The sequence below is a fragment of the Durio zibethinus genome, chromosome 18 (genome assembly GCF_047325235.1).
Source record: "Durio zibethinus cultivar Kanyao isolate XHJ-2024 chromosome 18, ASM4732523v1, whole genome shotgun sequence".
NCBI classification, from domain to species: domain Eukaryota; kingdom Viridiplantae; phylum Streptophyta; class Magnoliopsida; order Malvales; family Malvaceae; genus Durio; species Durio zibethinus.
In genome coordinates this window covers 22455126-22482625 of record NC_143179.1, presented here as the reverse complement: position 1 = coordinate 22482625, position 27500 = coordinate 22455126, and the positions used below count along the sequence as shown (strand labels likewise).

The window sequence follows — 27500 nt, the reverse complement described above, 5'->3', positions numbered from 1 at the left end:
AACTCGAAATATTATTTCTGATCCCTTTGATCTTCTTCGTAACGAATCTCAGTCGCATTTTATCTCAACTTCTAATGAATTCCTTGATCACTAAACTTGAAATTACTCAAAGAATTTAATCAAATCTCTCAATCCCAAAATAAGAATATATATTTATTTTATGGCATTTTTTTAGAAGGAAAAACCTTAAATGCCCATTTTTACGATTATTGCCTTCATAACAGCAAGTCAAGCTGAACCCATAAATGGATATCTAAGAATGTTAAACAGAATTAAAACCACATAACCTCGGCCGATGGACATCTTGAATAGCCCAATCCCTTGGGTTACTAAGAACATATATCAAAGGTTAGCTGGACAACAGCTTGTTATCTTAAAAAGAAAAGGATGACTTGACCTAAGAGATTTGTTGATCTGGAACAATGCATGTCCTTCTAAAACGAGGCTCACGTTGAACTCCTTGTGGGCTCACAAATTTTCACTTAATTCTATCGATAGTACAAGGTACGTAGAACGGATGAAGTCAGGGGGCTTTCGGCGTCTTTGGCCCCTTGATTTTGCAGCATTATTGTAAATCTTTTCGGGCAGACTTTAGTGGGTTGAAATGCCCTTCCTCTAATGCATTGTCTCAGTGTCTAACTAGTACGACCACTCGTTCCATTGTCCAATTAGAGTTATGGCTGGGATCAAATCCAGTCAAGTACGAAGCTACCGAGTGACGAGAATAATCTCATCATATTTTGGACCCTCCTTGGGCGAAAGAGGAAAGAAGGGGGCAAAAAATCTCTCTTCTGCATACGTTCACATGGTTTCACGTGCAAGACGTAATTAAAACTTGTTGGTCACGATTCATCAAGGACATAGATCTAGTTAATAATATGAGGTTTCTCAACGCCTCCCTGGAGGGCATTAATCCACCAGGGCACAGATTGAAATTGCTGGCCAAATTCTGTGAACAGCTATAGGTAATAGGCAGAAAGAGTCCATTGAGTCAGTTTTCTATGAAAGGCAGAAAGAGTCCCATGAGTCAGTTTTCTATGAAAATGGGGCTGAAGCAAAGTTCTTGCGGGTAACATATCAGATGAGCTGTGATGGACGAGTATTCACAATTGGCAAAGAGAGTTGAGGAGGACCCATACCTGACATGAGCTCTTAAAGGGTAGTCTAGTTATATGGGGTTCACATATCGACAATTTTATGGCTAGATGTGACTGCATGCTCTGGTCTCAATCACTGGATTAGAGAACAACATAATGCAAACCCCATCACCAACCTTGTCCTCTTCTGGTCCATTGGTTCACGGGGCGAAGGAAAGAGGCTGCTTTCATCGCCCTTGTTTCATCTGTCAATTATGTCAAAGGATGAAATATCGTGTTCGAGCTACTCTCTTATGTCTCTCCCTGCAGTTTCCACTCTTGGGTGGAAATTAGACAATAAAGACTTTAAATGTTCTATAATATAAAGAGAAACCCCCAATCAGAGCATAAGATCTCATGTTTAGTTCCATCCAGAGAAAGAGATTTAGAGTTTGGTTCACTATGAAAATGACAGCCATTAAATCTATAACCAACAGGTAGAAGGGCCCATTGATTGAGAAAAACAAGATTGGCAAGGATGGCAACACCCACCCACATGCAAGTCCAACTTCAAAGTCCTTTTCAAGCCACAAATAACAAAGGAAACAGTGGGTAAATTGTAAGATACCAGCAACTTAAAAGATTGAAACTTTGTTCGAGAGAAGATGGTTAAAGATAACCTGCCAGATGATTTACACAAACACAGTTTCTATGAAGTCTTAATCAGAAAATTCTATTCCGGGAAATCATAAGTACTGCGAAGGTCCTCATCACTTCAGACACCCAAATACAGAAAATCATAGCTCAAAATAAGACTCGGTTTCAATCAAACCACCCATTTACAGTGCCTGAAAAACAGTGACATTTTTAACTCGTTTTGTTCATGGTTTTTACTACACCCTGCATGGCATGAAACAATCACCTGATAACATTAGTAAATGCTGACAGATTCACAGGTCTTGGATTCAGGGGACAGGCAGAGACCAGAACAAGACTTCCAAGTTCAAAACCCAAAGCGCACAAGAAACTATAACTTCCAAAAGTCATTAAATCAGCTTTCACTTTCTATTGCAATGGAACTGAACTCAATCAAGTCCACATTGACATTAACATGAAATTAGGAAAAGAAAAATAAAACATATAAAAAGGTTTCAAGTTTATACACACTACAAAACTACTCAACAACTACGGAAAAGTACTGCTCCTTGAATTTCATTTTCCCTATGTTACAATTTTTGTCAAGCTGAAAGTTCCAAACCTGTTGAAAAAAACCCCAACAAAATGAGAACCCGTAACTAAAATGAAGAAAAAAAAAAAATATATATATATATATATAACCATGGAAATAACCCTAAAAAGCTTCCCAATTGCACTTGAATTTTCGCCACTCAGTGAATTTCGCCACAGTTTCACCGAGCTGAACCCGAGCCTTCCCACAATAAAATCTGTTGCATTCCACACTAGAGAAAAATTACCAGGTGGAATATTTTACAACATTGATGGCCAAAAATCCCTGAAATCATCAACGCCACGACGAAACCGTGAGCAAAGGCACCTCGTTCCAAGCTAAAGAGAGAAACCCAGGTTGGGATTCAATCAGTGAATACGAAGAGCTGTAATTATAATTCCACAATAGAAGTTTCGCTTGACTTATTGCGTAATGGCTGAGAGCTACCGTTTCAAAACCAGCACTTTCCATTAAAAGTTTCCATTGCTCTTTATCTTCCATCCGTTCCCTTCGGTTTTCTGCTTCCTCCGGTCCAATAATACCCGCGATTTTACGACCGAGTAATAGTCTCTCAACTTGGATTCTCTCCTGTGAGTCACGAGGCAAGTTCGGTTCCAACGATTCGAACATGGCCGAGTAATACCTCAATGCGTTCTTGAACCTGGTCACGAACCCGACTCCATTCAAACTAGCTTCGTACTCACCCAACGTCACGATTTTCGGGTTCAAAGATTTTGCCAAACGGAGAGCGGTTTCTACAGTGACCGGAGTTTCATCTAACAAATTGAACAATTGAAGCATGAAATTTACAGCCAATACCTCATCTTCATCGACCCGGAAACTCGATTCGTTTAGTTCCTTAATCGGAGTTAGAATTGGCTCGAACTCAAAATTCAAATCCAGAAGCTTCGCAAAGTCACATAGACGGTTACCAGTAGCATAAAGAGAAGGACCTGGAGATGATCCCAAAACAGGGGCAGGTATACCCGAGATACGGATTCGGGTCGGTTTTCCACCAGACCGGGTCGCTAAAGCTTGTAAAAGAGCAGCCCATTGAACTCCTTGTACAATTCCAAAGTCCACTATGTGAATCTTGCTTGCCGGCTCCGTTGCTTCAAGAATCGCTTGATTTGCCGTTAAATGAGCGAACTTCGAGTAAGGACACGCGTCATTTAACGCTTTATAAGAGAGAGTGAAGTCCTCCGACGTCGTCTCAAGCATAGTCAATCTTTTCTCTGCTTGAAGAGAGATTCTGCTATAGAGAGCTTCGGTGAAGTAAAAAACCACTCTTTCAGTTGGATTTCCACGTTCTGATACCGATTCCCTGAGTCTAATCAGTAATTTAATCGCGCGTTCAGGTTCCGACTCAGCTTTTCTGGCACAGTCGAGTAAAGCTTTCAAAAGCGGGGGAGCTGACTCCGACTCGGGGGAATCAGATGAGACGCCTGCGGCGTTGTTTTTGTGTGGAGTGGGACTGCTTGTTTTGGTTTCTTTAACGGTTACTTGAGGTGGAGGAGGTGGAGAGGATGGGACCCACGTAGGCAGTTGAGGCTGAGCTTGAAGAGAACTAGGGTTTTTCTGTTCTTCCGTTGAGAAAATCACTCGGTTCAGATCGGACGACGGAGAACACGCCACGCTGAGACGATTCGGGCAAGCACTAAACGGATCGGCACCATAGAGACCAAAATCAGCATTGTTCTGCCACACGTCACAACCAGACGGCAAATTCGAACTATCCGTTGAATCCCCACTGTTCATCAAGCTATCCATCCACTCGTCCGTGTCAAACTCACCACCCGCGGCACCACCAAAATCCGGGAACCGAAATCCACCCGAATGATGATGCCCCATGTTAGGGAACTGAAACCCTTCCCCAGTATCTCCCTGAAACGGGTCGGTAAAACCCGGTCCCGAAAGCCCGTACCCGAGATTCGTAGAGTTGGAAACGCCAGGGTGAGTGTTGGGCCAAGGGTTTACAGAAAACTGATTGAGACCAAGGTGCTGTTGCTGTTGTTGCTCTTGCTCTTGCTTTTGCTTTATAACTTGCTGAGCGATTGCCATTAGATTTCCACTATCCGCACACATATATGCCATTCTCCGGCTAAACTTCCCAGAAATTGCTGTGAACTGCACTCACATTACCCACAGAAACAATAAAAAATCAGCACAAAGTGAGCGTTTTTTAAGCATAAAAAAAAGAGGAGAGAGGAAAGAGAGTACATACAAGACTGTAGGCCAGAGAGTAGGCCCGAGAGTGACTGGACTGGATCAGAAGCTCTACAAACTTCGATTTTGCTTAAGATAAGAAGAGAAGGAAAGAAAGAGAAACTTGAGAAGTGTAGCTCTAAAGATCGAAAGCTGGAACGGGAAGAAGCGGGACAAGAGCTGAATAAAGTATTAAAGTCCCGTCTCATTGGCAAAGTGGGTCCTTGTCATATTATTATTATAGGTAAGGATGAATTCGAGTGTCAATGAAGTTGATGTAGCAAGAAGCTTGACTCAAAATTTGTTGGAAATTCGGCTTTGAGTTTTATTTTTTAATTTCGACACAACGTAGAAGTAGAGCTAATTTAAATTTATTTATAAAGTAAAAAATAAATTTGATTTTTATGATATTAAATTTTTTTATAAGAAAATTTTAAAATAGATAAATTTTTTAATTTTTTAAATTATAAAAAAATATATCATATATAATAATTTAAGATAAATTATTATAAATTATATATTTAAAATAATTTTAATAAATAATCATTAATAAAAATTTTACTCAATATTTAATTATAAAAAATATGAACTTTCAAGTTATGACATTAAATTTGATGATTGGCATTTGACTTTAAACTCAAATTTAAAATATATTAAAATAATAATTTTAATTAAAATAATTAAATATAAAAAATTTGATTATAAATTATTTATATTGAACATTATGATGCTTAAAAAATCATAGATCCAAATGATATACTAGAATGTTTCATGATTATCTAAAAATTTAAAATTAAAAAAAAATTAATCACCCATAAAAGTTTTTTTGAATGATAAAAATATAAAAAAATGAAAACTAAAAAAATTCATAATATTCTAAATTTTTTTCTAAACATCTTTTTTATTAATAAAATTAATAAAATCTTCAATATTATTTTATATATCTTTTAAATAAAACCTTTAAAAAATCTTAAATTTATCATTTATTAAAATATTCAAACTCAATTGAATACTCGTCGAACTCAAATTAATAATTTTTAGATATACATGTGTTGTTTACATATCTAATTATTATAGGTGAAAAAAAATTTTAAAATTTTAAAATTAATTTAAAATTTTAGTAATTAGTTCGGTTTGAATTGTTTTTTTATAAAATTCAATTATAATTAAATTTAAATATATATTATATTCAAATCATATTTTAAATTTGAATGTAAAAAATAAAAAAAAATTGAATTAAATTGAATCGTATATTTTTATTAATTTTTTAAATATATTTTTTAGATTTTTATAAAATAAAAATAATAATTTTACATTAAAATCTATTTAAATATATTAAAAATTTTTATTGAAACAATATATATAAAATAAAAAAACAAATTTTAAAAAATTATAAATCAAATTAAACAGATAAAAATTAATTTAATTTAAATCAAATCAAATAAAAACTTGATTTAAATTTAAATTAAATTTTAAATTTTATAATATTATGTATTATTAAAAAAATAAAATTATAATCAATTTTATTTTGGTCGTTTTTATTTTTATTCATTATATATTTTAAGAAGTGGGTCCCACTTTATTTTTTATAAAATCAAATGAAAATGAAGAAAAATGACGTGGAAATGTCGAAAAACTTGAGACGATGAAAATCCCATCTCCCTTACTGTGGGCGACTACTAGCCTACAACTGATAGCAGCTCTCTCTTACTTTCACTTTTGTATTCGTTTGTTCATTCTTTCTGAGTCCAAGTTGCTGGGTCCATGACGTGGATCCGATACGACTTGGGGGACCCGCTTTTACTTTTTTTTCTATCGAAATGACAACACCAAGGGGCATCAGCGTCCACGTGTGACCACCTCTCCTTTCATTTCAACAATCTCTCCCGCTCTGCTCGGGAACCCCTTCGAAGTTGGGGTTGGAAGGGGCCCACTTCCCGTATCAACCTTTCACCGCGACACGTCGAAATGTTTGTACAGCAAGTCGGCCTTTCCTTCTCACTGACGTCATCGTACCCTCGACTGTGATCGTTTCGGGAACAGCGCGCAAATCGTAATCGTCCGTTTCTTTTCGTTTTTCTTAAGATATGCGCCTCCAAACATGTCGACGCGACTACGCCTGCCTCGCCCTCTCTTTGCAATTGAAAACGACGCCGTTGATACTCTAAAAAATCACCGCACTTTCCGTTGTTTCTTTTGTGAAGACTGAAGAGGGTAAAACGGTTAGAGACAAAAAGGTGAAAAAATTAGGGTCCGTTCTTTTTGGGCGGTAAAGGACCCAGGGACGAGATGGGACCAAAGAGCAGGGGGTGAACAAACTTTTTTTTTAACTTAAAAATCGATTAAAAATTAAATATTTAATTAGAATTTAAATTAAAAAATTAAATTCAATCTAATTATATATTTTTAAAATTTTATAAAATAAAAATAATAAATTTATATAAAAATTAATAATTAATAAACAAAATTAAATTAAATTCGTAAATTTTTATAATATTATATAATACTCAAAAAAAATCGAAACAATTGTTACACGTGCTAAAGAGCAAAGGAGCCTGAAAAAAAGAGTGGTAAAGGTCGGAGTGCAATTGTATAATCCTTGACCAACTGAAATGCACCAACCAACATATATAAATAAATAAATAAATAAATAAAAGAAAAGCGAAGGTGCAGTATATTTTGACGGTGTTGGAAAGGGCAGTCGAAAGCAACTACAAAGGTTGGCGTGGCTGAAAAGATGCTGCGGTGACCTCCACTACATTTGTTGTTCATCAATACATCTTTTTTCCTGTTTCTTTCATTTTTAAGCTTTAATACGTGTAAATTCACTCAAATCAGCAAATTTTCTCATTTCATTTGAATCCCTATTTTTCAAAAACTTAACTAAACATAATGGACACGTCATTTATCTTACACTCATATTGAATTTTCTTTTTGTCAATAATTTTTTAATAGACCTACAAATGTTAAATTAACATATTCTTACAATTTTATCCATTTTCATTTTTATTTGACTAATTTACAATATATAATGAAGAAGCAAAATTAAATAAACATTATGTCTTAATCAACCGTCACCAGTTGAAGAATGAATAAGAAATTTAAGAACAATGATTCAAAAATAGCCTACTCTTGTTATCACTTTATCTAAACTTTTAATTTTTTCTTTTTTTTTTTTTTGACTCTCTTTACTATCAATATTTAATTATTGATTTTCACATTTCCAACTTTTCAATAATTTTTTATCAATTAGAATACTTTTCCTCTCTTTTTTTTTTATAGGTCAAAAATATTTTCAAATTTTATCCAAAATATCAATGTTTAATTATTTTTAAAATACATTTTTTTTCATGTGATGCCCCTATCTCAACTCTTTGAGGCTGCTATATCATTTTTCAAACAATTTACATACCTTATTATTATTTATTTTCTTTCTTTTTCTTTTTTCTTTTTTTGGTGGAGTCTTTCTTTTGAATTGATTATTGTTTTTGTTATTCATTTGATGACATTTAAAAATATATAAAAAAAACAACTCAAAAGTTTTATATGTTTACCATAAAACATATTAATTAAACGTATTATCATATTATTATTCGTTGGCATTGTTTTTGTCATTTTGAAGGATTTTTTTTTTCCTTTCATTCTCTTTATAAATTGATGGAGGATGAATTGATGGGCTTTAATCATATTCTTTCATTATTATAGCATTAAATTTTCATAATTATATAACATTTTAATTATTATGCGATGGAGATCTCTTCAATCTTTTATATCATTGTCCCATTAACGATGTTTGACTGATTTTTAATTTGGACCACATCTTCCACATAAAGTCAATATCACAAATTTTTTTTCTTAAAGAAAACACTTGCCTTGATAATTGTCACTTGATGATGTTATTAAACTTTGTTTTTCATGTCTAAATTTGTATAATTTTCTGAATAATTTCAAATTATTATCAAGATTTTTAAAAGGGCAAAACAATACTAAAAACCAAAATTCAAAGATTTATGGTAATAGTGTGATCGTTTAACTTCAAAAAAAAAAAAAAAAAAAGCCAAAGATATATAACAAGGATGGATTTGAAAAACAGAAGGAAATTTTGTACAAAAGGATATAACTTAGTGATAATTTGGGTCAAAAATTAATATTATCGAGGACTTATTCCATAATAATGCATCTCCTATGAATTATTGATAAAACATTTTTTCACATGTAGCTAATGGAAGAATTTTGAAGATAAATTATTGCTCGAAGTTGAAATTTTAAAAATATAATCTCTCAAGTGAAATTGAAAATTACCGAATATTCTTTTTTCATTTGGTTATATTATATACTGTTCTTACATTTGCCCAATGTTAATAAACCCACAAAGCTAAAATAATAAAAAGAATCTTATAAATATAAAATTTAAATGTAACTTTTCTTGTATGAAAAATTATATTATTTGAATTTAAAATTTAATTTAATTAATTTATATGATTATCTTAAATGACAATATTATAAAATTTTAAAATTTAAATCTCAATAACTATAAAAAAATCCCATTTAAAGTTTTTTTTAGTGTTTTTTTTTAATGTATTTTCCTTGAGGATATCCCTAGGGGCATTGTAGGCTTTACCCTTAATTATTTGAAAATTTTTTTGTTTGTATGTATAAATATATATATATATATATACAATAAATTATTACTGATAAAACTTAAATTCAAGATTTTTTCATTGAAGAAGATGAGTCTTAACCAATTAAATTAACAACTTGATAATATTTGTATATAATGATTAGAAAAGAGAAAAGCAGAATATAAACGTGAAGTCCCAAACGTTTCTTGGTAAATTATGGCAAGGGTTGATTTTTAAGTCAAACATGCAATTAAGTAGGTTCTTGATCATCCGAACATGCAAATTTTTTTGTTTGTTACCTGCACCAGCTAGACTACAAGAAGTGACAATAGTGGCCCCCTGAATGTCATTTTAAGTTATCTGGAATGGAATTTCTGATGGTGAAGAATACTTAAAAAGACGTTCTAAAACTACTCCTAATTTGTAGTGGGAGACACTATAATTGGCTAATGGAAATCCACTTGTATTGGATTAGTATCTTTTGCTTTGTCCCCCCTTAAAAGCGATGCTTGTATAAGAGAAATAACATAATGAACAACTAAAACGACTAGTTCGAAAGACTTCTAGTATGGATTAGCAGCCCCACACTTTATTCTTTTTCCCTTTTTTTTTTTTGAATATTTTATTTGTACAAAGAGTAGGTATAGCTAAGCAACTTATGTCGTTTTATGTGAGAAGCTTCACTTATATGGACTAAGCATTCTTGTTTTGATGTCTAATATTAAATCAGTTAGTAAATGAACTTAGGAAAGTGAATTCGTGGCTTTAAAAGGGGGAAAGCTCGTTTCTTAATTCTTACTAGTCTATTTTGTTCAAGAGAACAAGGACATGTCTCGAGCGACATGCTAAATAAACCCATTTTCTGTTCAATTTGTCGATTTTATATGTACTCTGCAGTAGAATGGATCTCAAAACCTACCAACAGAGATGGCCCAAATTACACAATGGACACAAAGTGTGCTCGTACCACAAAAATCCACGTTTCTTTGAAGCCCAATTGATGCCTAGATTCTGGAAGATGATGACAGGGTGCTGATTTCTTCCTTGGGTGGTTTTGTTTAAAGAAGGGATTGGAGAGCTATGGGGAGTGGAAGCTAGCTACATAAGGTATTTCCGTCTCGGCAAGCAAATAGAAGGAATTAAAACTTAGATTGCTGACCAAGGCAAAAACATAATTCTGGCTCAGATTGAAACTCGATTCTTTCAATCACAAAAGTTCCAAGATTGATGAATGGCACAAATATTGCCGACATGCTCTACGTACAAATAGTTTATTGGATCCTTGTTCCTCATCACTTATTCAGGCTCACTTGTTGCATCGTCGTAAACATTTGCGTAAAGCCCATATAATCCCTTCTCAAAGGGCACATGAAATGAATTAATACACACGGGCTTTCGGTGGGAATGAATCTACCTCATCATCTAATGTGTTCATGTGAACTGGCCTGTAATCCAGTCGCACCTTATCGTTCTCCCAATAGCTGCAAGTCGAAAGTAGAATCCATGAATAATCAACAAGAAGAGAAATAACAATGTATATTGAAATTGTGTTCCTCCAAGGGAATGTGATGTTACCCTAATGTGTGCTTCATCCAGTTCTGATCATCTCTTTTCTGCAAAAATAACAGCAAATTCACTTTTATTATACTGAAGCTCGGCAAAACGGAAACGACCAAACTGTACAGAAAATAAAACTAACTGTAAAATCTTCACGGGCATGTGCTCCTCTGCTCTCTTTTCTAGCTTCAGCAGAATGCATGGTGATACAGGCATTTATCAAAAGATTTTCCAACTCGATAGTCTCTATCAAATCAGAGTTCCTGGCAAAACATTTTAAAAATGAAGATCATCAAACAATGAACTACAAGAATGATTTGGTGAACATCCTAGTGCCTGCAATCTTACCATATTAAACTTCGATCCTTCAACTGAACATCATGGAAACTTTCCCATGCCTTATCAATTAACTGACAACCTACAGAAATACACAAAGAAGTAAATAGGTTTTTCCCAAGTGAAAACTAAATGTTAAAAGACATTATATTAGTTTCAGCACGTAGAATCTCAAAAGCAACATAAAGCTAAACTAATTACTCTATTTGCCTGAAAAGGAGGAATAATGGGAAGGCTAAATGGGAGGAAGAAGATGCATGAGCGAAAAATCAATGGGACAAAACTAAAACATTAATGATGAAGAAAGATGACACACCCTCTTCTAGGGTTTCCTGTGTACGGAAAACAGCAGCATTGTTTTGCATTACTCGTTGCATATTCAGTCGAATTTTTGAAGTTGGAATAGAACCATTTGAATTTCTTATTTTGTCCAGCCATTCAACTGTTTTCTCCCCAGCATCCTTTTCCAAAGGTTTCTGCTTCTCCCCTGAAAAATAACTTGTATGTGAATGAACATTGAGACAACAAGGCATAGCTACTTGTCTGCAAAAGATATAAAATACAACTTGCCTGGTCTATGGATCTCGGCAACTCTGTTTGCACAAGCGCGACCAAAGACAACAATATCAAGAAGGGAGTTTGCTCCCAAACGATTGGCACCATGAACTGATGCACAGGCTGCCTCTCCAGCAGCCATCAGTCCAGGAACCACAGAATCTGGATCACTGCCTCTGACAGTAACAACCTGAGATGTAAAAAGAACACTTATTAAATATGGTGAGCCCAAAAATCAACAAAAGATATGCATGGCGACATTAAAACCACAAATAGTTGAATATCAGACGTGAATATTTGAAGAAACTAATTGTTTCAGGTTTTCATTCTCAGATAATATTGCAGGTCCTTCATTTTTTAAACATAATCAGTTATACATCAAACGGACATGTATCGATATGCATTTGTTCTGTGAGTCTCTAAAATGAATAACTCAATAAAATTCCAGTAAACCAACATAATTACACATCCTTATATATCAGTAATATTTGTTCTGAAAATCCATATGTAAATACATCTATGCATCTGAGTATCACACCTCTCCATGGTGATTTGTGGGAATTCCACCCATATTATAATGTACAGTAGGCAAGACAGGGATGGGCTCCTTTGTAACATCCACACCAGCAAAAATGGCAGCAGTCTCAGAGATACCTGGAAGCCTCTCCTTGAGCACCTCTGGGGGTAAGTGATTCAAGTGGAGATAGATATGATCCTTCAAAGGTCCTATCGGATATAGATACCACAGTTAATAACTCCCAAGTTGTGAGAAGATTTATATTATTTTGCATGTAACTGTTAAATTGTCTACATCAGACAACACTAAAAATAAACATATCTTTCAGATGGCACGGGCACCTACAAATATGTATGGAAACAGATATATAAAACTTCAAAGAACTAAGACTAACAATTCACAAAATGCCAGAAAAAAGAAACAACATATATACTCTAAACCACAAGTGCCATATTGCAATACCTCACTGCACATCTGGCAACACCATAAACACTCATTAAGCAAGAAAAACAGGGATAACTGTCAACAATAAGGAGATAACCATACCTACACCACGACCTTCCCTGATTTCCATGGTCATAGATCTTGAAACAACATCCCTTGAAGCAAGATCCTTGGCTGTAGGGGCATACCGTTCCATAAAGCGTTCACCTTCACTATTTCTAAGAATACCACCTTCACCACGAGACCCTAGGAATTGTAGATGAAAATCTCAGCTTCAATTAAAAAAGTGGGTGCAGTTAAAATTAAATTCAAAACCAAAAAAATGGGTATAATAACTATCTATAACATGCAACCAAAAATCACCCCAAGACACTGCTCTTCATAAGAAGTTGAATAAGCACAAACCTTCAGTGATGAGGCACCCAGCTCTATAGATTCCAGTTGGGTGAAATTGCACAAACTCCAAATCCTGCAGAAAGGATACATCAAGAGGGGAAAGAACAGATAAAGGATTAAGAAAGCAGCTTCACAAAATCAATTTCAAGGTTAGAAAGAACACAAGAACCTGGAGTGGAAGCCCAGCACGAGCAACCATAGCGTTGCCATCACCAGTGCATGTGTGAGCTGAGGTTGCAGAAAAGTAGGCTCTACCATATCCCTGAAAGAAACGGACAACAAAGATAAAGGTCCTTTCGTTCATTTTGAATAAAAATAAAAAACAAATCAAGAATGAATATAGTACCCCAGTGGCCAGAATTGTGGAAGCAGCATGGAATCGATGTAGAGTTCCATCCTCCATGTTCAAAGCTATCACTCCCTGGCAGCTCCCTGCACATAAGGAATCAATAATCAACAAAAGTTATCCATATTACAATGCAAACATGAATAAAAAAATTTGTTTTGTCATAGTTCCAAAGAGAATTCATTATAAAAAGTAAGGTGACATGTTCATAAAAATGAAGAAAACAAGTTAAGATCAAATTATAAACAGCTAACATAACGAGAGATGATAAATATGCCAGACCTAAGGTAAAAAACATGGACAAAAGTAATCTGAAATACAATTGATGGAGAAAACCTTAAGTTCCTTGCAATAACCTACCATCACTATGCATCAATAGATCCAAAGCAAAATATTCCACAAAGAATTGGGTATTATGTTTCATAGCTTGGCCATAAAGAGTGTGCAATAGAGCATGCCCGGTTCGATCAGCAGCACATGCACAACGATAAGCCTGTCCACCTAGTAAAGATGGAAAAACATTGAGAAGCCAAGATCAGAATTCTATCCGCTAATCATCTGAGCCAATTATCTAATTTGTGTACTCATACCTTTTCCAAAGTCAAGGCTTTGACCACCAAATGCACGCTGATATATTTTCCCATCTTCTGTTCGAGAAAAAGGCAGCCCATAATTCTCAAGTTCAATCACAGCTTTTGGTGCCTCCCTGCACATATATTGAATCGCATCCTGATCACCTACAATAATACACCATCTCCTTTGTTAAAACACAAAACAAAAGGGAAATTTTGTTAGAAAGGTAGTTAAATACTGCAATATGGAGGATCAAGAGAGAAGGTAGCTCAATGCAATATAGGAATGCATGTGCACAGCATAGCCCTTATGCCTTTGGCATGAGTCATATTGCTTTGTTACACATTATCATTTGATATAAGTAGTTTGATCAGAGTTTGAGGGGAAAAAAGGGTCAACATATGTTGTTGCCACTTCACAAAATGCAGGGAGATACAATAAACTACTTCAGGCAAGACAATAGTGTTCTTAAGGTAAACATATCCTTTCACTTAAGAAGAGAAAGCTTAAAATAAGCCATTCTGACAGCCAAATTTCAAGTAGAAGCATATGCTTAAATATATCTGCCATATATTAAGTATCCTAAAAAATCACAAAGGATACAAGATCAAACAAGTCATCTACCTAACCAATCACTTCCTTTAACTGTGTCATACATGTGCCATCGCCAGTCATCTTCAGTCATATTTCCTAAAGCAGCATTTATACCACCCTGAAAATAAATAACACTGATCGATTAGAGATTATTTATTTTAATGAAATTAAAAAACAAACAAAACCACTGACAAAACCAATAACCCTTATACGGACTGTGCTTTAAACATGTAACCATACAATGACTCTGCTTTACCAGAATAATCCAAGGTTAGATGAAAATAAATGACTTAGTTGACAATAATTGGGAGAAATACAAAAAGTCTTATAAAACAAAACAGTATGAGAAATTCAAATACCCTTGCATTACTCTTTAAAATGCAAAAAATACAATTAGATCACAATATGACAAGTGACAGCTAATAATTGATAGTGTTTGAAGAGTTTTTAAAAATCCCATAATTGTGGTAATAAGAATGATTCTAGTACGTTTCATGTTCAGTATAGATTGGACAATAGAACATCAGTCATTATGCAACCCAACCATCTGTGCCGATAAAGGAAACAACAGCAAAGAAACAAGTAGAATGTGCATAAAGCCATTAAATCTTAGAAGTCATGTGCCCATTAAAATTGGAATCATGAAGTCCACCTATCTATAGTCAGTGTACACATACATGCCCTGAATTATAGCAATAGCAACACTCACAATCACAAAAACAATAATAGTTTTATACCTGAGCTGCAACGGTATGCGAACGAGTTGGGAAGAGCTTAGTAATGCAGGCAGTATTGAACCCATGCTCTGAAAGACCGATGGCCGCTCTCAGCCCTGCACCACCAGCACCAACCACGACTGCATCATATGTGTGATCCACTATTGTGTAAGGGGATTCTTTTTGTGGCCAAATCGTATAAGGGGCTTCACCCTGCAATAATCGCAGATGTTTAACACAAAATCCTTTTTGTTCCATTTTCAAATAACTAAAAAAATTCAATAAGTTAATAGATGATTTAATAAAACCAAGTGTAGATTATGTGGATTCTTTTCCTTGGCTGCATTTTCTCAGCAGCCAAACAGTCCTAGCAATAAATTTTTTTTTAAATAAATATAAAAAAACATGTCAAGTACAACCAATCAAAATCTACGAAAAAATCCAGTAATCAAAAAGGAAGAGGAAAAGATAAAAGCAAAACGACTCTTACTTTTCAAAATATAAAAAAAAAAAAAAAAAGCAATAAAAATCCGAAAAGACATCAAAACCCTAGAATTAATAGGAAAGAGAAGGAACCGTACAGCATCGGTGGAGAAGAATCTGGAAATGTGAGATCTAAGAGAGTCATTTGAGACCGACCTCTTCGAATATGGAACTCGAAGGCTACGAGAAACGCAGCGCCACATCTCCCGTCGTTTTATCAGATTTTTACTCTTAAGATTTTTTTTCTTCTTCCTCTTCTTTTCTGAGTTACTGGAGCATGGTAAGGCGTGTGGTAATTGTTCTCGAAAGACAGAGCAATAAAGGAGCAGACGAGATAGGAAAGTGAGAAAGACACCGGAGAAAAGAGGTAGCTAATTGTTGAATGCTGATGCAAGTGACGCTAAAGGCTGTTGCAAATACCCTTGGTTTTCAACGTAAGTACCAAAATGCCACTGTAGTGATGCGAAGTGGCGTGATCAAAGATCCAAACTGTGCCTCGTAGGAGGGATGCCAGGTTACGTCCGTCTGTACTTTCCCAACTACGACGGATTTTTTGCCTGGAGACAGCAACCGAAGAAAATTTTTTTGATGAAATTTATAAAAAAATCTAAATGATTAATAAAATTTAATGGAAAGTTTAATAATATATAAAAAAATATTATTAATTTTATTATAATTTAAATTTTATCATAACAGTAAAAATTTTATTAACATTTTTATTAAAATTAATTATTTAAAATATTTTTAAAATTTACAAACTTAATTTATATAATAAAATTTATTATTTTACAATTTTAATATTTAATTTTGTTTAATCTTATATAATTAAAAACTTCACAAACTTTAATTACAAAATTTATCTAAATATTTCTTTGTTAACTCTAACTTATAAATATAAATAATACATTAATACTTACAAGCTACTCAGATTCGACTCGAATAAAACTCGAATTTGGTTCGATTATCATCGAGTCGAGTTCAAGCTCGAATAGTTTGATTTATCAATTTAGCTGAATTCGAGTATTTCTTTGTTAACTCTAACTTATGAATATAAATAATACATTAATACTTACAAGCTACTCAGATTCGACTCGAATAAAACTCGAATTTGGTTCGATTATCATCGAGTCGAGTTCAAGCTCGAATAGTTTGACTTATCAATTTAGCTGAATTCAAGTATTTTTATATCGGACTTGAGTAATTTACGAGCTTAATCGAATTTTTATATTTTAATATATTTTAATTGATAAAATATCTCGAACTTAAATTGGAGTTGAAGTATAAATAATCAAGTTTTTATCAAATATAAGAATGAAGCTTATTTTTATATATTAATCGAGTGAGCTTGAATAACTCGATTTTTATTTCAAGTCTAGCCCAAATTAAAAAAATAAATTTAATCAAGATTGAACTAAGTTTTGAGTATCAAATTTGAAGTTAAACTCGAGTTCGAACTTTGTATCGATTCGAATTCGATCAACTATATCTTATCTTCGACTCAGCATTAACATTCAAACAAAATTTCAATATGATTTGATTTTTTCTACTCTGTATATGGAAAGAGTTTGAAAAAGTGAGTTGAAATCTTAAACCTTGCTTTGCATGTATTTTATGCTTCACAACTTCATTTTATGTGAAAAGAAAATTGCTAGGAGAGTAAAATGCATGAAGAAATACTAAAAAAAAAATGTATTTCATCACTGCTAGTGTTTTACTATAAAACCCAAAAAAATTTAGTATGATTTTAATAAGATTAGGACGTTCTTTATGAAAAAAAAAAACAATATTGTATTTTCCATGTTTCGTTCATCAAGTCATTTAAATGGTATGTTTATAAGTTGTAAAAATATTATTAGTTTGATTTCATTCTAAATTTTAATCTTAAGATATCATATTCAAGTATTAGATTTAATGAAAATTCTCATGATAATTGCATTATTTTTTTTATACAAAAAAAAATCAATTCGAAATTAATTAGTAACTCTAATCACAAAAAGTTTATAAATTTTTTAAAACTTTTCAAACTTACAAATCACTTATCAATAAAGGATCATGAGAGTTCAAATCTAGATGTTTTACATTCAAAATCTACATCTTAACCAAACTTGCGGCAACCCTATTGGCACGCTACTTCCATTATTAACAAATATGCAAGTAAACTACACAAAAAGAAAAGCAAAAGCACACACATAAATATAAATGAATAATATAGTAATAATAGCTCTCGGAAGAGACCAAAATAAATAAAATAAAAATAAAATGTTCATTAATATTGTTGATGAGTATAAATAAGTTGGTCCTAATACATATATATCGATCTGTGTACATACTTTGATTCTGTTTTGTCTTCCCCTTTTCTTCATGTGATATATCAAAAGCCACTATCGTCTCGTCTCTAGTGTACAATCCAGATGAATGAGTTATAGATGATGGTAGCTATCTTTGGTTCAATTTCAAATGCCTATATATCTATTATATAAAACGCGATCGAGCGGCTGATACGGCCAGAGATGTCTCTTCGTGAGATTTTAAGACTCTGATGGGTAAGCCCTTGGGGAAGTCGACAAAAGGGAAGGCAAAGGGTTGATCGGTATCGGCTAACTCCCACTGGTAGTTGAGGACCAAATGGTGGATGAAAATGGCCATTTCCAGTTTAGCCAGTTCTGATCCTGCACATAGCCGTGGTCCTCCCCCGAATGGCATGAAGTAATTGCCGCTTGTCGTCGGATTCGGACTCGATAAAGACGACGTCGTCCCACACGTACCATTATTTTGCTATATCAAATCAATATTAAATAAAAAAAAAAAAGGGAGTTCAATAATCTGCTTCAGCTGTTTCAGAAATAGTACCAAGGAAAGATGCATGCAGGACTTCAGATAACACATATAGCTTAGCAAAAGTGACATAGTACAACATGCACTGTTGACTATTGTATGTAATTGTCACGATTGATAACGGCATGAGGTGAGGAGGGAGGAAGATTTTTTAGGTGAAAATTTTTATTTAACTGATAAAAATTATTTTTTTTGATATAAAAATTTTGAATTTAATTTCAATCAATAATTATTTATTAAGATCATTGAATGTATAATTTTTAATTATTTATTTTAAATTATTGTGCACGACTTTTTTTTATTTAAAAGATTGAAAAATTATTTACATCAATTTAAAAGAAAAAAAATTGTGAGAAAGGATCTAAATGTACCAATTTTGCATGCATTTGGGGCGAGACTCAAACAAAATGGGACATGTTTCCCAAAGTAAAAACTTCTCGACATGGGATTAGTCATTGTCTCAACTTTCGTATAATTAGGTTCAGTGCTGCTCTCTTTAACCATATTGATAATATTAACCTTTTAGACTATTTTTTTTTTAAATTACTAAGAAATTTTGTTTGGACCAGGCTATGAACTGTGATTGACCCAAGGAAAAAAAAAAGCACCCCCTGCACGTGCATGCGAGAACCCCACAGCCACACGGGGTCTTTAATCATCATCTTGAAACCCCCGCACCTTCCCACACGAGGGTAGATGCCATATCCTCTCGCCTAACAAAATTTACATAAAAATTTAAAAAATTTTAAAAATAATTTAATAATAAATTAAATTAATAAATTAATAAAATTTAATATAAAAATTAATAATATATATATAAATATTAAAAATATTATTTATAATTAAAATTTTAATTAATATTTATTAAATAATAAAATTTCTGTTAATATTTATATTAAAAATATTTATTTAAAAATATATCAAAATTTATTAAATTTTACATATTTAATATATACAACAATAAATTTCATTCTACCAATTTAAATTTTAAATTTTAAATTTTAAATTTTAGTTAATTATTTTTAATAAAAAATTTTACAAATTTAATTTTAGAAAGTTTCTTCTAAATGCTTTTGCTGATCCGCTTTACAATTCCTGGCTTTTGATTAAACCTTTCAGTATATTTTTTTTGGGATGCTGCGAGAGGGGGCCTACGTCCGTACAGCGTGCAAAAGCGCTTCATTGATCAATGATCAGGACAGTTCATGTGTTCAACGGATTCAACGGATCCGTCGGATCATAGCTTGCTTTCAGATATCTTCCTATGCTTATTTGCCTTATCCTGATACGACAGTAATTAACATCTAAATGCTGTACAAATATGACTTCCTAAAAATACCTCTGAAACTTTTTATCCAAATTTCACTAAAAATAAGAGAGCCCTCGTGTAACGCTATCATTCCCCAAAAAAATTAAAGAATTTATTTATTTATTTATATAAAAATTTTAAACGTTAGAAAATTTATCTATTTAAAGTTAATTAAGGGTTCGTTACAGAATAGCGATAAAAATTGACGAGTCAAAGAGTAATAAGCAAAGTTTCATACTTGTTTCCTTCTTTTCCTTTTTTAGTCAAAATCATTGTTTTTTAGATTTGGTTTTTTTTTGTTCGGCGTCCATGGAAAAATATATCAAAGTACAAAAGCATATGATCTCTTGTTTGACTGACTGACTGACTGACCTGCCATCTCCATGGATTGAAGTGCTGAGGTTGGTCAAAAAGACAGGGATCCAAGTGCACAGCTGCAATCACTGGAAGTACTTTCCATCCAGATGGAATATCGTACCCTTTTCAGCACCAAAAACAAAACAAAAAAAGGAAGTTTCAATTCCATTTTTAAAGTTGCTTGGTTAAAGCCAGTAACAGCTGATTATCATCTTTAAGTTACCTTTATACCGAACATCTTTGACAGCTTTTCTATGGAGAAATCTGACAACATTACCAAGCCTAAGTGTCTCACTGATAACCTTTAGAAAGTGAAAATAAAAAAAGGACAAATGGTATCTTTTAATATTAGTGTATGATTAAATGAACAAAAATATTAAAACGGCTTACGCATTGTGTGAATTCCATTTTCTTGTAATCATCCCAGTTCAGTTCCATCTCCCCTGATTGCTTCTTGGCTCTGGCAATTTCAAGGTGTTCTTCCTATGTTTTAAGTTACAAAAGAAGATGATCAATCAAAGCAATCGAATTATACGAAAGGGAAAGATTGCACTGTTGGATAAATGGTCAGTAGTTGCTCACTCTCAACTGTTGAATAGCCATGGGGCAACCTGGTAAGAAGTAGATGGCTAAGGCTATGGCTACAGATGAAGTTTCATGTCCAGCAAAGAGCAAGCTGAGAATCAAATCAAGGATTTGCTCTGTCGAAAGCTTTGAATGCTTCAAAACCGACTCAAGAAGATCATCTTCCTCCAGATTTTCTTTTCCCTCCTTCATTTTCCTTTTTCTTTCTTCCATTTTCCTCTCAATAAATTTGAGGATAGTTGATCGAGACTATCAACAGCAGTAACAGCAGAACAAGAAACAAAACTAAACCATCAGATTAATTCATGATTCATAATCAATACTTAAAAAAAAAAAAAAATCTGGGATTAATTTGATAGTTTACTTGTAAGGCTTTCCTATAAGCAGTTCCAGGTAAATTTAAAGGAGCAGAAACAACTCCTTTCATGAAAGTAACATATTCTTTCTTGAGATGCTCGGTCTCAGGATGTCCAGGGTCCATGCTCATAATATTTTTGGCCATCAAATTGAAAGTGAACTGCAAAACAAATTCCAATAAAACATAAGTAACCCACTTTTTCTAGGCTATATATTCAAACAAAGAAACTTAATTCCATACTAACTTCCAAGATTAATTTTTACCTTTTTTGCTTCATCCTGAGCTGATAATACACAATTCTCTTTCCAAGTACTCAGAACAAGCAAGGTATGCTTCTCCACTTCTTTCAACAGATGAGTCCTCAGCCTGGCGTTGCTCAAGAAGTTCAGTGATATAACTCTCATGTCCCTATGCATGTCTCCAACTAGAACCAACATTGACCATTTCCCAAGAATGCCACCAATACTTCTCGGATAGCTGCACTCAAATAATCTTCCTTCGTTTTGTAATATGAACTTGTTCAACCCAGCTTCGGCAGAGACTATTGTCTTCTCGCCAAACAAATTTGATTTGTAGATATTCCCATACCTGCATGTTAAATGAAAACATAAGATAGAATTTTCTTTCTTTTCATTTCATTTTTTTTTAATAGGGAAAGTTTAATTTTACCTTGATATGTGCTGCTGCATGAATTCTCCTACTGATATAGCAGAGTAAGGCTTCAAGTAACCGATTGTTTCACCAACAAAAGGCCACCCAATGTTCCCTGGTGGGAGATTGAATCTTCTTTGCTTTCTCTTGATGAGAATGAAGAGCAGAATCAGAGATAAGATAGAAGGAAGAAACAAGCAAATATGCTGTGAGTCAAGCATGGTGGACCGACTCTTTCTTCTTCCTTCAGTTCCTCTTCTGGCTCCTCCTCCTCCTTCTGCTCTTTTTGTTTCTATGTCTGAATAAAGGAAATCAGATAACCACTTTTTGTTTTTGAAAAGCAAATTCCATTCATGGAGTTTTTAAAGCCACTTGGGGCAGGTGGTTTTGATGAAACAAAAAAAAAAACCGAACTTGATGAAAAACTTTTGCTACCTTTTAAGCCAAAAGAGCGGAAAGTGGCCAAAAATTAATTGGATTTACACTTAAGAAAATGTTTGCCTTTCACAAATAAAAATTCAAATTCATAAAATTCTTTCTGATGATCAAGTTTGTTTTTCCAGTGGAGCAACTGTTGGCTTTTTTTTTTAAATAAAAACTAATTATGGGGGTGGACGAGAGGCCTGAAGGACAAATTTTTAAAAAATTTTTTTAACAATATTTACTGTCGTCAGTGATTTTATGTTAAGCCATGAGCCCAGGGTAGTTTTTTTTATTTATTTATTGGGTTTGGTTTGCATTTGGCAAAAAAGGTGAATTGGAGTTTCACGCAAACGGCAGCAGTCAAAAGTCAAACTGTGATAATTGCGGTATAGCCGTATAGACCCCAAAGCACTGTGAATGGACAGCAAACCAACCAGAAGCGGGCCAATCTGGATGGACAGTCAAACCAATGGATAGCCTTTCGCTTTGCTGGGAAAAATAGTTAAAGCCAATTTTAGGTGAGGTCGTAAAATTTTTTATTAAAATTATAAAACTAAAATTAAAATTGATAAATTAAAAAGCTGGATTATATAAATGAAGTGTATAAATTTTTAATAAATTGTGATATATTTTTTAGAGAGATATTTTTAATACAAATTTTGTTAAAATTTTATTGCTAAATGAATATAATTTAAATTTAAATTATTTTTTAAATTAAATTTTATTATTTTATAATTTAATTTTTTTATTTAATTTTTCATTAAATCAATTAAAAATTTTATAAAATTCACTTAAAAAGTTTCATTTAAATTTTATCTTTGCTTTATTTTTTAATATAAAATATATACCCCCCCAAAAAAAAGCATATATTAAACTAAAAAAAAATCATGTCATCAACAGAAACACGAAGTTTTGATTCTTCAAAGTTTCATTGGATTGTGAAGGTGTAGTTTCTGTCAACAAAATTGATTGATGATTATGACTGCTAGCTGCTAATTACCAACAATTATTGAACATTCTTATTTTCTCATTTTGAGCTGTTCTAATCATGATGGAGAAATCTAGGACGTCCCACAAAGCAAGACCCCACCATTACCATGCAAATACGTATCTTGAAATGGCATTTAACTTCATTCAAAGATTACACTTCTTTTTTTCGTTGCAAAAAGTAATTTTGACAGCAAAAACTTATAATTTCCACTCCACAATCTGCACAGATCTTTTCAAAATGAAAAAGGACATTTTCCGTTGCAAAAAAAAAAAAAAAATCTATTTTCACTAAAAATTAACGCTTTCAAACAAATTGAAGATCGATCTTTTTAAAACTTCCTATATCAAGAAGTTTGAATGTGTGCATTATGATTTATATGAAATTTTGTATTAATTTAAACTAATCGATTTTAAATTAATAATATGTTCTATCTCTGAATCAAAAAAATAAAATACGTGTTCTCTTTGCCCGGTAAGCTGCCAACAATAAGTTCATCAAATTTGATATATAGGCATCTCAAGTGAGTGGAGTTCATGCCTCGCAGAATGAGAAAACTTGAATGTATGCATTATGATTTATCTGAAATTTCGTGTTAATTTAAATCAATTGATTTTAAATTTATAACATATCTTGTCTTTAAAAAAAAATCGATTTTATTTACTATATGATGCATGTATCAATAATCATAATATTAATTGAATTAATTCGATTGATGGATTGTAAAATCAAACAAAAGAAAAAAGTTTACGAGTGATGTTTGGTCTTGAATCCAGTCCAGCAGTGTGCGTTATTGGTGTTCACGTGGAAGCTCGTTCTGCCAACTTATATGAACAAATCTACTCCAAAAAAAATCCACATGCTTAAGGAGGAGTGGGTTTTTGGTGCAGGCAAACACAACGACAGACACCAAAACCAGCCTACAAATCCGAAACTGTACTTGCCAGATCTCAGTCGTTAAGAGAAAAATATTATTTCATCAAACAATGAATATAATAATCAATTTTGAAGAGAGGCACGTGGTCCAATGAGGAAGCAGTTTTAAGTGATTTACCTAATCACTCGTGCGGGTGGGGAAGACATTAACGATTGCATGTCTGAGTGGTGACAGGGTATGTGACACGTGGCAAATGTATTCGTGTGGGCCTGCAACTTTAATGTACACCAACCCCTGTACTTTAAAAGCGGTAGGGGGCGGCCCTTTACAGCCCGATTTTATTAGACTCCATTGGAAACAGCCTCGAAAGTAAGCAGAAAGGTACACAAAAATCCTTAACCGGAGTCCTTTATTGCCCAAGAAAAAAGTAAAAGCCTTTGGGTTTCATAATTCTCCTACAGGCTACAGCTCTATATATATTTACACTTTTTATTGATAAAAACTAATAATGTATTGCAGCATGTTCGGATTGATGGTAGAGTCAAAGAGTGCAGTGATGATCTAATAAAAAATGAGTCAACTAAGGATTCAATGCAGTACATCACCCAATTAAACATTTCGAATATATTATAATAAAAGTTTTTATATTTTTTTGTATTAATGAACAAATAATTTTTTATACATGATAATCTTTTTATATTTTACAAGTATTCCATATATTTTGAAAAAAAAAAAAAAGAAAATTCGAATTTTTTTTTTGTGTAAAATATATAAATGTATTTGTTATTGAATTAAATATTTAAATATATTAAAATTACATCGATTATCTTTTGAATCAATTATTATATTATTAGAATTGATATTTAAAAAATTTTATATATATAATATTTTTAATTAAATAAATAATAAAATAAACAAATTTAAGAATGTATTAAAAATTTTAAAAAATGTTAAAATTGCCAACATATTAAGATTCAAGATCTAAAAATTAAGCCATGTCAAGCTGTCAAATAATGCATATCTTTGTCGTGTCTCCTTGCTCCTTGTTGCATGCACTTATCCACAAAAACATTGTCTTAGATTCCAAATTCCAGTCAAAGCTCTAACAGTGGTACAAGAGAGACTCCCGCTACTTACTTTGGACCAAACTATGCAATGCCAAAATCAATGAAAAAGATAGAGCCTTTGCCGCATGATTTTGGTTTATACTCGTGTTGAGTGAAATTTTCTGATGCTTCCAAAAGATTGGTCCTACTATCTATCCATCTCTATACGAAAAAATATCTTATTTTTAGAAAAAAAATTTGGACCAACTTAATTTTAGTTTGAATTTTACTGCAAGTGTGATGCAATATGAGTGAGTTTATTGGATTATTAATTGAATTTAGATATCAATTTTAAAATTATTCAATATAAATTTTTTATAAAAATTATTTTTTAATAATAATAATAATAATAATTATTATTATTATTTTAATTTTATCAAAATAAATTCTATCGTTCATTCAAATAAAATTTTGATGTATATATATATATATATGTCTTTTCTCTCCCATGCCTATATAATCAACATGATTGAGATTTTCTTGGCGAATTTTAGACTAACACGACCAGAAATTTTCGAAGAAGAAGAAGAAGAAGAGAACTTGGGTCCCATCAAGCTTCAACCTCCATTATCCATCCTGACTGTGAGAACAGAGAGAGGGACCTGAATAATTGCTCGCGCCGGGGATGGAGTGCAAAAACGTGGCAGCACGATGCTCAAGGAAAAAAATTGAAGGGATAATAAAAATGATGACATTTTGGCCTTTGGTAAGCTTTATGTCATAATCTTTGACTGTTTTCATTATTGGTTTTTTGATTTATTGGTGAAGAATTGAAAACCCCTTTTCTTGATTTGTTTTTTAATCGAGCGCACAGTTTGTGAAATTAAACTTTTTCACTATCAGATAATGTTTTGATTCCTTTGATGAAAAGTTCAAAAGACGAGGAATAGTCCCAAAAACGTGATTCATAAGATGGATCAAAGTATCGAATTCAAGCATCAAGTAATCATTCATGTTTTTAAGCCTACAAAATTTGAATGTGGCAACAAGTCAAAAAAGAAGAGTGAGGTTTTGGATTTATTCAAAACCAGAGAATGGTTTAGAGAAAAGGATAAGAGCACCAAATATGATAATTTAAAATATAATATAATAATATGATATAAATATAAAATATAAAAAAATATAATTTAAAATTTTAATAATAATTATATTAAAATTTAATAAAATAAAAAATATATTTTATATATTTATATCAACATAAATTATAAAATATAATTTTCGTATAAAATAAAATATTAATATACAAATTTTAATATTTTACATAATATAAATATATAAATAGTTAAATCTAGCAAAAAAATCAGGTATTCTTTATTGCAACAATTCCTGAAATATTTCGGCGATCATTTTTGGCTTTGCCCTTCTTTTCACACCTTTTTTCCCTTGATTAAACTGCGACTGCCTTAGAGATTTCTTTCACAATAGGCAAAAACACATCATTGTGTCCTGTCATGCCAAATATCCACTTCATGCCAATAGCATGTTTCCATAAAGGCACTTTGCAGGGTTACAGGGCCACTAACTTCCCTTTTCCTTTCACCAACAGAAGAAATGGCCATGCACCAGTATTAGCATCATAAATTGTTTATGACTACAATCGTAAATGACGTTACCATGAATGAGATCACAATATCATATACCATATACTTCCAGCAACTTTACACTCCTTTTGGTAGGAAAGAAAGTGGATGTTTTAATCTAACGGTCGAGCAACAAAATAGCATATGTTACGAATCTCGACCATTAGATTAAACATTTTCGCTTTCCATATTTCCCACCAAACAGAGCACAAAAGAATAAAAAAGAAAGAACATCATTCCAACTTTCAGTTTAACCATGTTTTGCACCTCCAATCTGCTTCAATCTAACAAACAAATCTCATACAGATGTAATAGAATATCAACCAAATAGCTGCCAGTTGGTAAATCAGAAAACAAATTCCAAGTTATAGCTACAAAGTTTGGAGAGGTCAAACATAAAGATACAAAGTATTGATATTTTAACCTAACAAAGGGCTTTAACCATGAAATCAAAGAAACTAAAATCAATGGATACAACAACTAAATGTCAGCAATGTTCTTACTCAACTAGCAGACAAAAGCGAAGCTCCCCAACATTCCTTTAGAATGCATGTGTTGGAGGGTCATATACTCATTAATTAAGAGCAATCATATCATTTGTTTTGTTGTCACCCCATTACCATCACTTAATTTTATTCTCTTACTTTTCTCCTTTGCTCATGATAACAAGTACATTGAGCCGTATTTAAGGTGAACAGAACGAAATGGTCCCCTAGGGGACCATGACAGTATGGATGTTTGTTAACTGAAAATTACACAAACAAGCAAAAGGACACAGTAGCT

The 27500-nt window shown here is 32.7% G+C and overlaps 2 protein-coding genes and 1 pseudogene across 3 annotated transcripts; all 3 read right to left on the bottom strand.

The window, feature by feature from the left end:
- Nucleotides 1-2106: 2106 nt before the first annotated feature.
- On the bottom strand, nt 2107-4711 carry LOC111300779 (SCARECROW-LIKE protein 7 pseudogene; annotated as a pseudogene). The gene is made up of 2 exons (XR_016330053.1): nt 4529-4711; nt 2107-4431 (listed from the first exon to the last, which is right to left on the bottom strand). The product of XR_016330053.1 is annotated as an SCARECROW-LIKE protein 7 pseudogene (transcript).
- Nucleotides 4712-10261: 5550 nt separating this feature from the next.
- Nucleotides 10262-16001, bottom strand: LOC111300044 (succinate dehydrogenase [ubiquinone] flavoprotein subunit 1, mitochondrial-like). The gene is made up of 16 exons (XM_022895646.2): nt 15747-16001; nt 15187-15378; nt 14480-14567; nt 13873-14019; nt 13643-13783; nt 13283-13368; nt 13106-13198; nt 12946-13009; nt 12643-12786; nt 12118-12305; nt 11595-11769; nt 11341-11511; nt 11037-11106; nt 10831-10951; nt 10707-10744; nt 10262-10612 (listed from the first exon to the last, which is right to left on the bottom strand). Exons 1-16 carry the CDS (start codon nt 15849-15851, stop codon nt 10510-10512), a joined length of 1926 nt encoding a protein of 641 aa, XP_022751381.2. The 5' UTR covers nt 15852-16001; the 3' UTR covers nt 10262-10509.
- Nucleotides 16002-17888: 1887 nt separating this feature from the next.
- LOC111301072 (cholesterol 22-monohydroxylase CYP90B51-like) lies at nt 17889-22241 on the bottom strand. The gene is made up of 8 exons (XM_022896577.2): nt 21762-22241; nt 21356-21680; nt 21099-21251; nt 20732-20983; nt 20540-20632; nt 20373-20451; nt 20165-20271; nt 17889-18423 (listed from the first exon to the last, which is right to left on the bottom strand). Exons 1-8 carry the CDS (start codon nt 21962-21964, stop codon nt 18121-18123), a joined length of 1515 nt encoding a protein of 504 aa, XP_022752312.2. The 5' UTR covers nt 21965-22241; the 3' UTR covers nt 17889-18120.
- Between the last annotated feature and the right edge of the window lie 5259 nt (nt 22242-27500).